This window comes from Aspergillus novofumigatus, assembly GCF_002847465.1.
Source record: "Aspergillus novofumigatus IBT 16806 chromosome Unknown P174scaffold_5, whole genome shotgun sequence".
Classification (NCBI taxonomy): Eukaryota; Fungi; Ascomycota; class Eurotiomycetes; order Eurotiales; family Aspergillaceae; genus Aspergillus; species Aspergillus novofumigatus.
In genome coordinates this window covers 1,800,178-1,812,544 of record NW_020194278.1, presented here as the reverse complement: position 1 = coordinate 1,812,544, position 12,367 = coordinate 1,800,178, and the positions used below count along the sequence as shown (strand labels likewise).

The window sequence follows — 12,367 nt, the reverse complement described above, 5'->3', positions numbered from 1 at the left end:
TTTTTCAGCAATGTGAACCCTACCATCCTGATAAAGAAAAGACATTTGTACCTTGCGATATGAGTCTACACTCATCCATTGATCATGCGTCCCACAATATCGCCTTTGGAAACGAGGCGTCCGATAAGCTTACTGTCGATTTCGTAGACTGGCTTTGATCTGCGGTGCCAATGTAGGCCTGGAAGCGATCAAGAAGTCGACCAACGGGCCTATCCCAGCCAAGAGTCCGACAGCAGATCGAAGACCGCGAATATCAACGCACATCATTCGATATGCAACAGCCGATCGCGAGACAATCGAGACGACACAAGGCCAGAATCACACGGCAATGCAATGATATAAAAAGCATACACAGGCTTCCTCATCCGGCAGAAGATATTCCAAGTAGATAAGCAATAGATGAGAAGGAGACCTATTTCTGAGTCTTGCCACATGCATGAGATACGTCCACGTACCGGAGATCGTGGACGCATTGGAGATCCCAATTGCAGGCGGAAATGCCCAAGGTCGGTGGCAACATTCTAACCATAAGAGGAGCGAATTACACAGACTACTGGCTGGATCTGGCACCGTGTTATGGTCAACAATCAAAATCGACTCTTCTTTCCTTTATGGTCGCAAGGGAGGACTTTAGAGTCTACACACTCCACCATGACTTTCAGACACATTCTGCCGACTCGACACCAGAGCTGCACGAGGCTGCACTGACTCGTATGTCCTCTGGATCAATCTATCTTGCTAGTCTTCTCCGGAAAAAGGTCGATGGTGTCCAGACAACCATTTCTAGCTAGTGGAATGATAGTGCAGCAACGGTTCAACGTAAACCATTGGCTTGTCTGTTCCTCTAGCGCTATGCAAGTCCGTACCAATGCCTACCTATGGTTAGGTACCTTACTACTAAGGTAAGCAATATTAGTCCGCTGTAGCCACATAGCAGTGGACCAATACGGAGCCACTCGCAGCGGACGTGGACTCTGCTAGCAGTATCTGATGAAGGCATACAAAGCGTTGGCAACCCAATGACAAGATATCGATTCACCACGCTCGAGCACAGCGGGATTTGAAGTTGAGATCATCTCTTGACAGGCGCTTGGAGCGGTAGGTTGCACTTTTAAGAGGGAAAAAGCAAAGCGCGCGGGATGAGGGGTTCCTAGGTTTGAAGAGAGTGGGAGGGAGGGGAGGGATCTCGCGTTTCCTTGATGGACTACGGAGTATATCGGTTAATTTCTATTCTTCACTTCTTTGACGACTTCATTAATTCAGGTAGGTAAATAATAGGGAAGGTAAGCGCGGGATCTCATAAACGGGGTTGAACCTCTATCACGTTGTACCAACGATAGGACTCGGATTATGTATGGATATATGGATCACCTTACCGAAAAGAATCACAGGCTATTTTATTCCAGTTCTATTTCTGAACGAATGGAACAAGGCTCAGGGGCTAAGGTAATGCCATCTATGGAGTACAAAGGACTATCCCCAAAAACTAGAGGCAACAATCACTTCCCCCGTGGAAGGATTCGCTTAACTCAAATTACGAATGCAAGCTGGAACACGCTCATCTATTTCGATATTGAATTTAGCCCCAAAATTAGAGTAGCACTGCCCACTGGTCAAAAGCTAAAAGTAGTTGGTCACAGTGAGAACTGCGAACAACCATACAGTGCATACACTCTTACCAAGTCGCTAAGTGGGATATATCCTCTCGGTCAGCTGTGCCTGGATTTAGACTCCACTTGCCGCTTCCCATAATCCAGAGATCAGGCAGGATTCAAGGCTCAGGAGGCCAAGCACATACATAATATATGCGACGAGATCTGGATGCCAGTAAATTTCCATGGATCAGCTAGTGAGATATTGCTCTACTATGGAGTACGTGAAGCTATCAATGTGCCACTATTCCCCATAGATACTCTACAGTCTGAACGTGGACGTAGGATGCATGATATCATGATATGACTCTACTTCATTGAGAGGTACTCCAGGTGGATCTACAGGGCACACATAATACACAGAGTGCATCGTGACAATCCAGTCTTTCATCCGGCCAAGACAGTGGAAATTGACCTAACTTTTATTACCAACAACTCAGAATTATAGCTCCAAAGTCCATGCTGCATCTGATGCACAAATCAGAAAGGAAAAGGACGAAGGATCAGTGTACCAAGTCGTGTAACTCACCGGAGCAGGATTAGCTGTAGGCTATCCGAGAGCTTAAAACACATTCGATGGTGCAGGCACGAAAAAAAGGAATATTGAATAATATCCAGAGTAGACTTTTCACCTCTGACCAATCATGTCTCCAAAGTCCTTAGAATCACTCGGGATTGGTTTTCATTTTGAAATTGCACTGCAGATAATCCATCTTCTGCTGCAGATCATTACATACCGAGCTTCAAGCCTTCCACCTCATCTGATCACCATAGTGGCCAATGTGGATGTCGCATCTGATATTGTGGTCAAGCACGTATCTCCTCTAGTGCGTTTCCATTAAGGCGATCTACTCTTCTTCTAGAAAGTGTACTATTGGCCTTCTACTAAAGTACGAGGTTTCAAATCTCGGACTTGAGATAGGTCACATCGCCGGCGCTACAACATCGACAATAACAGGGTGGGAGGATCACTCGAAATCCAGATTTCTACCAGCTGAGATTGGCTGTGTCGAATCTCAAAGGCACGAGTAAATGCTGCGCAACATGAAAATAAGTACTTTTTGAGTTGCTGAGTTGCAACACTTGGAGCTAGCCTCGCCTCTCCCGCCGTGATCTACGAGCTGATTTGCCCATTCTACTGTCTACGTACATATGTATGTTTGAGCTGGAAGCTTATATGCAACTCATTTAGCATACATTAGGGCATTTTTGCAGCATGCAGCTGGCCGATTCTGGGTTTCGGCCACATCTGCCAGGAAGTTTGTGTCATCAAGGCAACCGATGATGTGTCCACCCTCTTTGGTCCTCCCGCTTTCATACTGCACAGATAACCGTCGAACTGGGACACTCGTCAACCGCTTAATAAAGTACAGATTCTTATGACCGATGTGGCTTGTCTTTTGAGGATATATGTTTTGCCTATTTTGCCTTGCGTGTCTCATCATGTGGTGCTCACCAGCACTTCTATTGATGCCCAATGATGTAGCTGAAACTTTTGTCCCAGGGACGGTCCGAGATCGCCTGCAGAGTATGCTGATTCCCAATATAATTGGATCTCAGAGAATCTGCGCTACTGCCGTGTGCCAACTGGCGAGCATTTTACCGTGCCTCTCGGAAGGGATTGGTCATGGACAGCAGGCTGCAGAACTGTTATGAGATCACTAGCACAGAGGAATGATCAGGAAGACCATTTCCGTATCCTGACAGATACAGTTGCCAGAGTGTCTTGAAACGAAGGACCAATTCGCCTCGTCCATATGGCACAGCCAAGAGGAAGAGTAAGCAGGAGACGCGTGAAAGGATCCAACAACGACTGCATGCATGCACAACATTTCGAATCCATCCCATCTCGTCAGCTGGCTGGGTCCACTGGGGCCAAGCGCTCTAGGTAAACTTTCAGTCTCTGGTCCCAATCCCATATGCCGGCCCGAGACTAACGGGGCCCCTGTTTTAGTGCCTTCACTGGCGGCGTGGCATTATGGCATGGCCTTTGTGGTCTTGGCTGGTTTTCGAGCTGCATTAGGGAGTATGGTAGGATCAAGACTACCGATGCAGTCTGGTCTATGTGAGGTCTCATGATACGACCCCCGTCCGCCACGAGGCAAGTGTTTCTAGTGTGGGCCTGCAACCGTTTTGACAATTCACTAACTCGTTCAGCCTTCGATATCCTGCGACAGGGATTCAAGGACTAATTTACTGTAGTACGGAGTATTTATACTTAACTTCAATGTACTTTCCATTGGACAGAACAAATGAACATTAGCTCAAACAGCAACAAGCAAGGTGTAGATACTCGAAACAACGGGTGATTGTCGTCTGGATTATCAGGCCCTGCCTGAGATTCTATCACATAACCATTTATTGGATGTGGAAGCCAGGCGGTGACATGTCTCGTGCACTGTTGATCTTGCTCAATATCTGGATGCCCTCATAGTGATGTTATAATAGCGGTAAGTAAACTATGCCTGTACCGAATATGTATCTGAGAGGATGTTGGTAATACGCTAAGAATAACGGTACTTTGTGGTATGTACCAGGACTCCACTCCGATCCTGCCCGCGCCCATGGTGACGGCGCCTTTTAGTTTTAGCATTTGGGATGTGACGATTGACCAGGTCAATGCTACAGGAGAGGATTACTTTACCTACGAAACAAACTCAACATTGAAAATCCGAACTATTACTGGAAATCTTTAAACAAACAACAACTGTGGTTGCAGCAGCACCACACCATCCCTCGATCATCAGATGTCTTTGCGCGATCAGCTCCATTTCAACCTAAAGCCAAGGTAAAGTATCTTTGGAGCAGAGCGGGTCTCCAGTCTCTTACCTACTTTTCGCTAGCTCTCTGTCCGTCATAGGTTGAACTGCCTTCCCCGAATCTACCCAATTTCAGGGTGGGGAGTGACGTTGAAGCTCTCAGACTTGCAACTCCACAACTCGTGAACACCAACAGTCGCGCTCCGATTCCCCGGCCCCATCCATATGGCGTTCCCTCCTTTACTTAGGTAGACACGCGGTGTCTACCCTAGAAAGAACTGCCTGGGTAAGCAGTGGCTTTGATACGTATCTTAGTAGGCCAGGATTACCTTATTAGGTGGGTATATCCGTAGGAATGAGTTCTTTCTCTTCATCATTGCGTGGGTAAAGTTTCAAATATCAATAATGATGATACCTATGTAGGTTAAAGTCTAGAACTTACCAAGAGATTGTCTTGGATACTAGTCGAATGTAACTAACGGCTAACTAAAGCAGTGCTACCTACAGCCAGTTCCCATGCCTGCGGTTCCCGAGCGGGTCTGTCCCAGTCCCAGGCTCCCAGGCTCCTAGTGTACAGGTTCCCACTTCCCAGTGCCAGGCCCCGTATTAGTGTTACTGCCATACCCACCGGTCTCCACTCATTTCCTACTTCCCCCCGTCTCCCACTATTAGGTACGGCTCACCGCTTGATCTGCTGCTGTCTGCTGTCAACGGTCCTCCGAACTGTCTGTCACAGTGGACATTATTTTTAGGTATTATTATTATTGTCATCTCGACTATGGTAGGTAAGGTACTTTGGGCTTCGGTGCTGTGCAAGTGCTATGTTTCTCAAAAAATAAAATATAATTATAAAAGTAATAATAAAGACAATAATAGAGAAAATATGCCCTCTGAATTATCACTCTAACTGCCTGATTCCTTCCAATTTCTTTTCTCCCTGGTGCTGCTGCTGCTCTCGACGTACCACTACTTAATTCTAGTTGCATGTTCGATCATCACCTAGGTTATCTTCTTCCTCTCCTCTTCTGCACCAAGATTGTGTCCTAGGGTTATATTGATTTACCTCCGCTCCAGCTGGATACCTCCTGCTTCTGCACATACTTCCTCTGGCCCTTTCTGATCTAACCTTCCTCATCTCCTGCTGTATTTTATCACTCTTCCCAAGAGAACGAAGACTGAGTGTCTATATTCCTCTGACTCACTACTCATCTTCATCGATTTCATCGTCTTTCTTCTCTCGTCTTATAGTCGACTCTCTCATCCGCCAACCTGGCTACTCTAGGGATCAGCGTGTTGAATACCACCTCCTACTCCAATCCTGCGCACCTTCCTTATCAATATAAGTCGTTGTCTGGCTATCATATTCACCAGTCCACCGGCTCCCTCTCTCACTCTCCTCTCTCCGATATACACCGGGAGAGGCGGGGCCCTGCGTCATGCCCCAACTCTCAGAGACAGTCTCACGAAGGTAAACAGGAGCACATGTCGCACACTCCACCGGCTTCTGAACCGTTGAAGAACGATTCTCTCCGCACAGACTCATGCAGCTTGTCCGAAAAGAAGCGACCTCGTGTAGACGATGATTCTCACTCGTCCGAGGTCCGCGATCTCGTGCGTCCTCGGCTGCTCTCATGGCGCCCTTCTGCTCCAGTGGAGCCCCCGTTGCAAGCTGCCCAACTTCGGTCTATTAGAGTGCACTCCATACTGAATTCGCCCACAAAATCTGATCCTCCTTGTCTGGTAACTTCGGGGGTAGATAACCTGAGTCTGACGGGACATCAGTCATCTGTCCCTCCATCTTCTTCTGCACCTGCTTCTCATGTCCGACTGCATTCATCGCCAACGCTTCGTCTGGCTTCTCCGTCGATACATCCTGCCAAACGGCGTTCGCTCTCCCCTGGGTCGGTGAACCGTCAGATTCTCTCGCCTGTCTCCTCCACATCTCGGTTTGTCGGAGCCGGAGGGCCGTATGCTAGGAAACACAGTGCTGTACAGTCTCCCCTGGCTCAGGAGTCACGGCCGGGACTGTATCGGTTGGCCTCTGGGTCGCCTCTGCCGTTGGAAAATGCTACAGTGAACCTGAATCATGGATCCGAAGCCATAGCCCGGCCCCCATTTCTATCCACTCCACCCCAACCTTCCACAGTCGGGGGACGAGCGTGAACCCGACCCCTACTCCCAGCTCTCAAGAGAGGAGCCCCACGACTCCTCTTTCCATCTACGGTCCGCTTGGTCGATCATCACCAGCAATCGCGGGGATGCCCGTCCCACAATCTGCACCATCGTTCGCTAATCCCTCGGTATATGGAACGTCAGAACCGGTCAGTCGATTGCCCTCGGTTGTAGGTGATAGGCCGGCAGGAGACGATCAACCCGGCATGGGAGGGTCTACGAATGCTCCGCCTCTGCCTGGGATGATCCCCTGTATTTTGGACCTTAAGTCTGGGTCATCCAGCCAGGCAGAGAAGCGAAAGGCTAACAGCGATGCCTCGAGGAGGTTCCGCAATCGGAAGAGAAATGAGATGCAGATGGAGCAAAAGATCACGACACAACAGGACGAGATCCGGAAGCAGCAGGAGGCACTGCACAAACAGGCGCAGGAGATTCTGGGGCTGATTCAGCAACGCGATTATTATCGATCCGAGCGGGACTTTTACCGAGAGCATGTCACCCGCCTCGTACCGCCGGGGCAGCTTCCAGCGCGGCCCCCGTCCCCTCAAGCGTACCGTTCGATACCGGAGCGGGAAACTGAGACAACGTGGTCCGCTGCAGAGACCAGAGGTGCCATGAATACTACCGGAGGATCACCCGGACAACCGCCAGCCTCCAATGCAGTTTCTGGATTACCTGTCAGACGAGAAAGCTGGCACAACGGGGTCTCATACCCAGTGACTGCTCATGAACAACAGGCGAAGCAACTGCCCCAGGTGTCTGAAAACTGGACGCGTTCCTAGCAGACTGACCCTGTGAATCGTTGCCTATATCCGCAGAGAGCTTAACCTCTCCGGATTATGTATTATCATTTTCATTTGTCTTTTATCTTATTGTGTTGTCCTCAAGATTGTTACTGTCTCCTTTTCCTAGAACGTAAGCATCGTGCTTGCATTGGGAGCGTTCTCTGCGAGAAAAATTTGCATCCCCATTTTGACTGTGGCTGAAGGCCGAGAGCTTATATTCATCGAGCCTTTTCTATAAATGTTCTTGGGTTTCTGGGTGGCCAAATTGCGATCTAGTTGAATTAAATTGCCGCAAGTGACCCTCATCTTTGTACATAGCCCAGAAAGCCGTCCTTGATATGGCAGGCGTTGGATAAGAACCTGGCGATTACTTCTGATTCACCTCGTCCATTCAACACATCCATCAAACTATCTCAATATAGCAGGTCCTCCATCTGTGCATTCATACAATCACATGCTGGTGCTACACACAGCAACTCCATTAGCTCGAGCACTCACTGCTGATCCGTGACTCGAATGCATATCCTGCATCGCTTTCCCTTGTATGGCGTACGGCACCAAACGAGACAACAGACCGCGCGATGATCGTCATACCTAATTTCTCTGAAACATTGCTCCGATGTTAGTCGCAGAACTGTCATCTGCAGGGTTCATGTGTGCCATATCACTAGCAAAGGTAATTAAATTGGAGAAGCAGGTCTACATGGATGATGCTGTATGGAGCACATTAGCAATGTTCTGGAAGTTGTCTGTTGCACACGTTGCGGTGAGAGTGAGTCCGATTGGTACTATATATTACTCTCGGAGAGGGAGATTAGACTGCGGGCATTGGTCTGGGCAATATAGGGCTGTTAGGAACGCCATTTGGTCTCTATTTCCTATTACATCGTGTCTCCTATAGTTCGGTTGTTGTTTTTGATCTACTGCTGAATTGCTCTGCCTGAACCGTAGTCTTAAATCAAGTATTGATAGAGTTCATCAGTATGTTTTCTCATTGGAATGTAAGCGATCCCCTCCAATATCTAGTCTTCTCGATACTCTATAATCAATCAATCTTGGGAGTATTCCAGGCACCAATGCCCCCACATGGTCCGTCAGTCTAAGGCTGCCAGGCAGTCTCCAACCACCACAACGGTTGCACCCACGTGGTTTCCCGCGCAGCCTATCAGACACTCGCACATCACCACACATCGGTCTGCCCAACATTATGGCATCTCTCCTTCGGTCAAGTTTCTGTGCGCTACCGTCCTCGGTTCGGATTCATCCCTGCTCTCACGCGACAGACTTGCGAATCGCTCCACTGACGATAGGCTACTGGTAATCCGAGGCTACTAACTTGCTAGCGGCGTGGTGGACTGCAACCTGCCTAGGGCCGGACGTCCGTTTCGTATGCTGAAGGGGTGTGCGATGCGAGTCCGGCGGGAAGAGATGAAGGAGCTATATAATGGCCGGCGTGTCCGGCGGGGGGAGGACGGTTTCCCGTTCAGAGTAAGGGTTAGAACTTTCAACGAGGGGAGAATCGGAACCCTGATTGTCGGTATCATGGGTACTCTTACGTTCCTGCTTTCGGTGGCATATCTGCTTTCTAGGTGAGTGGTCTGGATTTCATTGCTTATGATAGGGCTGTAGTTCTAATTGTGGTACGGAGTAGAGTCTCTGGGGCACCTAGTTCGGCTGGCTCCCAGTCCTGCGATACGGTAGAGCTCGGGTACCAGTGCTCTCCTGCGACTTCCCACCTATGGGGCCAGTACTCGCCATTCTTTTCGCTCGCGGACGAGCTATCTGTGTCGAGTGAGCTTCCCAAGGATTGCAAGGTTACCTTTGTGCAGGTACTGTCGCGGCATGGAGCGCGGTACCCGACTAGCTCGAAGAGCAAGAAATACAAGCAGCTTGTGACGGCGATCCAGAGGAATGCCACCTCGTTCAAGGGCAAGTTTGCCTTTCTGAAGACGTACAACTACACCCTGGGTGCGGACGACCTCACTCCTTTTGGGGAGCAGCAGATGGTGAACTCGGGAATCAAGTTCTACCAGAGGTACAAGGCTCTGGCGCGCAGTGTGGTGCCGTTTATTCGCTCCTCGGGCTCGGACCGGGTTATCGCTTCTGGGGAGAAGTTCATCGAGGGGTTTCAGCAGGCGAAGCTGGCGGATTCTGGCGCGACGAACCGCGCCGCTCCGTCGATTAGTGTTATTATCCCGGAGAGCGAGACTTTCAATAACACGCTGGACCATAGTGTGTGCACGAACTTTGAGGCGAGTGAGTTGGGGGATGAGGTTGAGGCCAATTTCACCGCGCTCTTTGCGCCTGCGATCCGTGCGCGCGCTGAAAAGCATCTCCCTGGTGTGAAGCTGACAGACGATGACGTTGTCAGTCTGATGGACATGTGCTCGTTCGACACGGTAGCGCGCACCACCGACGCGAGTCAGCTGTCACCGTTCTGTGGACTCTTCACTCATAATGAGTGGAAGAAGTACGACTACCTTCAGTCCCTGGGCAAATACTACGGCTACGGCGCAGGCAACCCTCTGGGACCGGCTCAGGGGATAGGATTCACCAACGAGCTGATTGCCCGGTTGACGCATTCGCCAGTGCAGGACCACACGAGCACCAACTCGACTCTGGACTCCAACCCGGCCACCTTCCCGCTGAACGCCACCATGTATGTCGACTTTTCGCACGACAACGGCATGATTCCCATCTTCTTTGCTATGGGCCTGTACAATGGCACCAAGCCCCTGTCCCAGACCTCGGTGGAGAGCACCAAGGAGTCGGTCGGGTATTCGGCGTCCTGGGCGGTGCCTTTTGGCGCGAGAGCCTACTTTGAGACGATGCAATGCAAGTCGGAAAAGGAGCCTCTTGTTCGCGCTTTGATCAATGACCGGGTTGTGCCACTGCATGGCTGCGCAGTTGACAAGCTGGGGAGATGCAAGCTGAATGACTTTGTCGAGGGATTGAGCTGGGCCAGATCTGGAGGGAACTGGGGAGAGTGCTTTAGTTGAGATGCTATTGTTCTGTTATACTTTAATAGATCGTTGCTCTAGCCATTCACTTCACTTTACTCGAATCAACTGCCGTGTTCCCTCGCCTTTCTCTCACCCAATCTTCATATCTTCTCTGCATAACTCTCACCTCACATCACAGTCAATTCTACACTCAAGCCCTTACAGCAATACATGCAAAATGCCCGTCTACGACCTAACCCACTACCTCCCATCGAACCTCTCCCACCCCCCAAACCGACAAAACCTACTACGCAAAACCCATCCTCGTGCTCATCGTCTCCCACCGAGTCAACACCTGGAACAATATACCTCTCTCTCATCCGCAAACTCCAGCGCGAGGCCCGCCTCCTCTGCGTCACAAACGTGTATGATCTGAACGAGCTGGTCGACGAGCACGCAGACGAGATCGCGGGGTTTATCGTCACGACGGGGGGATATCATGCTCGCGGAGGAGTAATGTTCCTGTCTTAACCCCCTTGTCACAACAAAAATAACTCAAACCCACACTCACACCCAAACTCAAACTCAATTGAAATCGGAGAAGGAATGATAGAAAGGCCTCCCAACCCGCCTCTCCATCCTCAAACACAGACCCGCGGAGCACAACACCTAAACTCCCTAATCTTCGCCTTCGAGTTCCCCCCGCGCAGCTGCCAAATACCCCACTTCCTTTACAGCCTTTATGCAGGTGAACTGGACCATCGCAGGGCCATCACGGCAGCGAGTTGCCATGGAACAACAGACACACATGCCGGGGATGTTAGCGGCGAGGAACTACCGCCGGTGGTTCAATATGCGGGGTGTGTTTCCGCGGGGGTGCCGAGGCAGGAGAAAGTGTTGGTGAGTTGCGAAGATGGTGAAGTTGAGTTTGGGGAGGGGGAGAGAATGAATCGGTGGACGCTTTGGCATCGGAGGCCGTGGATTGAGACGCCGGATACGGTTGTTGAGGAATGGGATGAAATTCAATCTGAGACTGAGGGTGAGGGAGAAGGGGAGGGGAGGAGAAGGAGGAGGAGGAGGGATATATGGGTGATAGTGAGGAGATGGATGAAGATGAAGATGACGAAGAAGATGAAGAGGATGAGGATGAAAAGCTTCGTGCGGACTGCCCCGTTGCCATCCACGAGGTCGAACCCGCGAACGAAACCGAAACCGAGGAGCGGGGAGGAGGCTACGTTGCCTTTGTCGGTCACCTGGAGGACAGCCGCTCGATGGCCGCGTTGATACTAGGGATCTGTGGTGTTGAGATGGGGAGTTGGATTGGTACAATCTATCGCATCAAGACAGGAACGAAAATCAACGTCAACACTCTAATATACAATCCTATTAAAAGAATCTATTCCTTCTCCTTCTCCTTCTCCTTCTCCTCCGTAGACTGCCTCCCCAACCGTTTGGGTTGACTATTCCCATACGCTACAAACATCAGCTCAATCTCAATACTGGTAAGAAGGAAAAGCACATACTCCGATCATACAACACCCAGGACGTATACAGAAATATCGGCAACGCCACAATAGTCGACAACCACCTTCATCACATCATCAGTATAGTACCGAAAGTGAAATAGAGCAGGCTAAAACTTACCGTCTAGCGGCGACTTTGTACTCCTTCGTCTGCCGGATATCTGTGATCTGGGCTTGGGTCCGGGGGCGGGTCGTTCGTCGCTGCGAGAGGGTTTGCGGGTCGACGATGACTCTGGGTTTTGAGATGGAGGTTGAGTTTGCCATTGTTTTACTTTCTGGTTGGTTTATAAGGTACTACGAAGTAGGACAAGATGAATGGAAGTTGATGCAGGGAAATGGATTGTTACAAGGACAAGGACCACGAGACGTGACGGGATTTGCGGTTGTCGGAAAAGTTTGCCTTGGTGCCTTGATGCCTCAGGCAGGATGGAATTGTTACGCATAACAGGGACATCTTTGGGTACACTGGCAAAATCAAGTCGTCTGCTCGAAATCGTAATTCCGTTAAAAGCACATTTCTCAAAGTCATATCCG

At 49.9% G+C, this 12,367-nt stretch overlaps 7 protein-coding genes across 7 annotated transcripts; 6 read left to right on the top strand and 1 right to left on the bottom strand.

Moving 5' to 3' along the window:
- Window positions 1–64: 64 nt before the first annotated feature.
- P174DRAFT_489361 (uncharacterized protein) lies at window positions 65–1,752 on the top strand (the record flags this gene model as incomplete). Its single annotated transcript, XM_024830800.1, has 3 exons — window positions 65–711; window positions 803–902; window positions 1,341–1,752. The coding sequence occupies exons 1-3, from the start codon at window positions 498–500 to the stop codon at window positions 1,750–1,752; spliced, it is 726 nt and encodes a 241-aa protein (XP_024681526.1). The 5' UTR covers window positions 65–497.
- A 1,295-nt stretch (window positions 1,753–3,047) lies between these two features.
- On the top strand, window positions 3,048–3,320 carry P174DRAFT_442797 (uncharacterized protein). The gene has a single exon (XM_024827661.1). It carries the CDS (start codon window positions 3,063–3,065, stop codon window positions 3,306–3,308), a length of 246 nt encoding a protein of 81 aa, XP_024681525.1. The 5' UTR covers window positions 3,048–3,062; the 3' UTR covers window positions 3,309–3,320.
- Window positions 3,321–3,391: 71 nt separating this feature from the next.
- Window positions 3,392–3,811, top strand: P174DRAFT_216633 (uncharacterized protein). The gene is made up of 2 exons (XM_024821363.1): window positions 3,392–3,540; window positions 3,607–3,811. Exons 1-2 carry the CDS (start codon window positions 3,474–3,476, stop codon window positions 3,729–3,731), a joined length of 192 nt encoding a protein of 63 aa, XP_024681524.1. The 5' UTR covers window positions 3,392–3,473; the 3' UTR covers window positions 3,732–3,811.
- Window positions 3,812–5,893: 2,082 nt separating this feature from the next.
- P174DRAFT_513404 (uncharacterized protein) lies at window positions 5,894–7,689 on the top strand (the record flags this gene model as incomplete). Its single annotated transcript, XM_024831978.1, has 2 exons — window positions 5,894–6,468; window positions 6,516–7,689. 2 exons carry the CDS (start codon window positions 5,894–5,896, stop codon window positions 7,363–7,365), a joined length of 1,425 nt encoding a protein of 474 aa, XP_024681523.1. The 3' UTR covers window positions 7,366–7,689.
- A 1,107-nt stretch (window positions 7,690–8,796) lies between these two features.
- P174DRAFT_372515 (histidine phosphatase family protein) lies at window positions 8,797–10,367 on the top strand (the record flags this gene model as incomplete). The annotated part of the gene is made up of 2 exons (XM_024822435.1): window positions 8,797–8,957; window positions 9,017–10,367. 2 exons carry the CDS (start codon window positions 8,797–8,799, stop codon window positions 10,365–10,367), a joined length of 1,512 nt encoding a protein of 503 aa, XP_024681522.1.
- Window positions 10,368–11,123: 756 nt separating this feature from the next.
- P174DRAFT_489344 (uncharacterized protein) lies at window positions 11,124–11,770 on the top strand (the record flags this gene model as incomplete). Its single annotated transcript, XM_024830799.1, has 1 exon — window positions 11,124–11,770. A coding segment is annotated over one exon (471 nt), but the record flags the coding sequence as incomplete, so codon positions are not given.
- Window positions 11,618–12,174, bottom strand: P174DRAFT_452188 (uncharacterized protein). The gene is made up of 3 exons (XM_024829062.1): window positions 11,955–12,174; window positions 11,834–11,898; window positions 11,618–11,783 (listed from the first exon to the last, which is right to left on the bottom strand). Exons 1-3 carry the CDS (start codon window positions 12,095–12,097, stop codon window positions 11,707–11,709), a joined length of 285 nt encoding a protein of 94 aa, XP_024681520.1. The 5' UTR covers window positions 12,098–12,174; the 3' UTR covers window positions 11,618–11,706.
- Window positions 12,175–12,367: the final 193 nt, after the last annotated feature.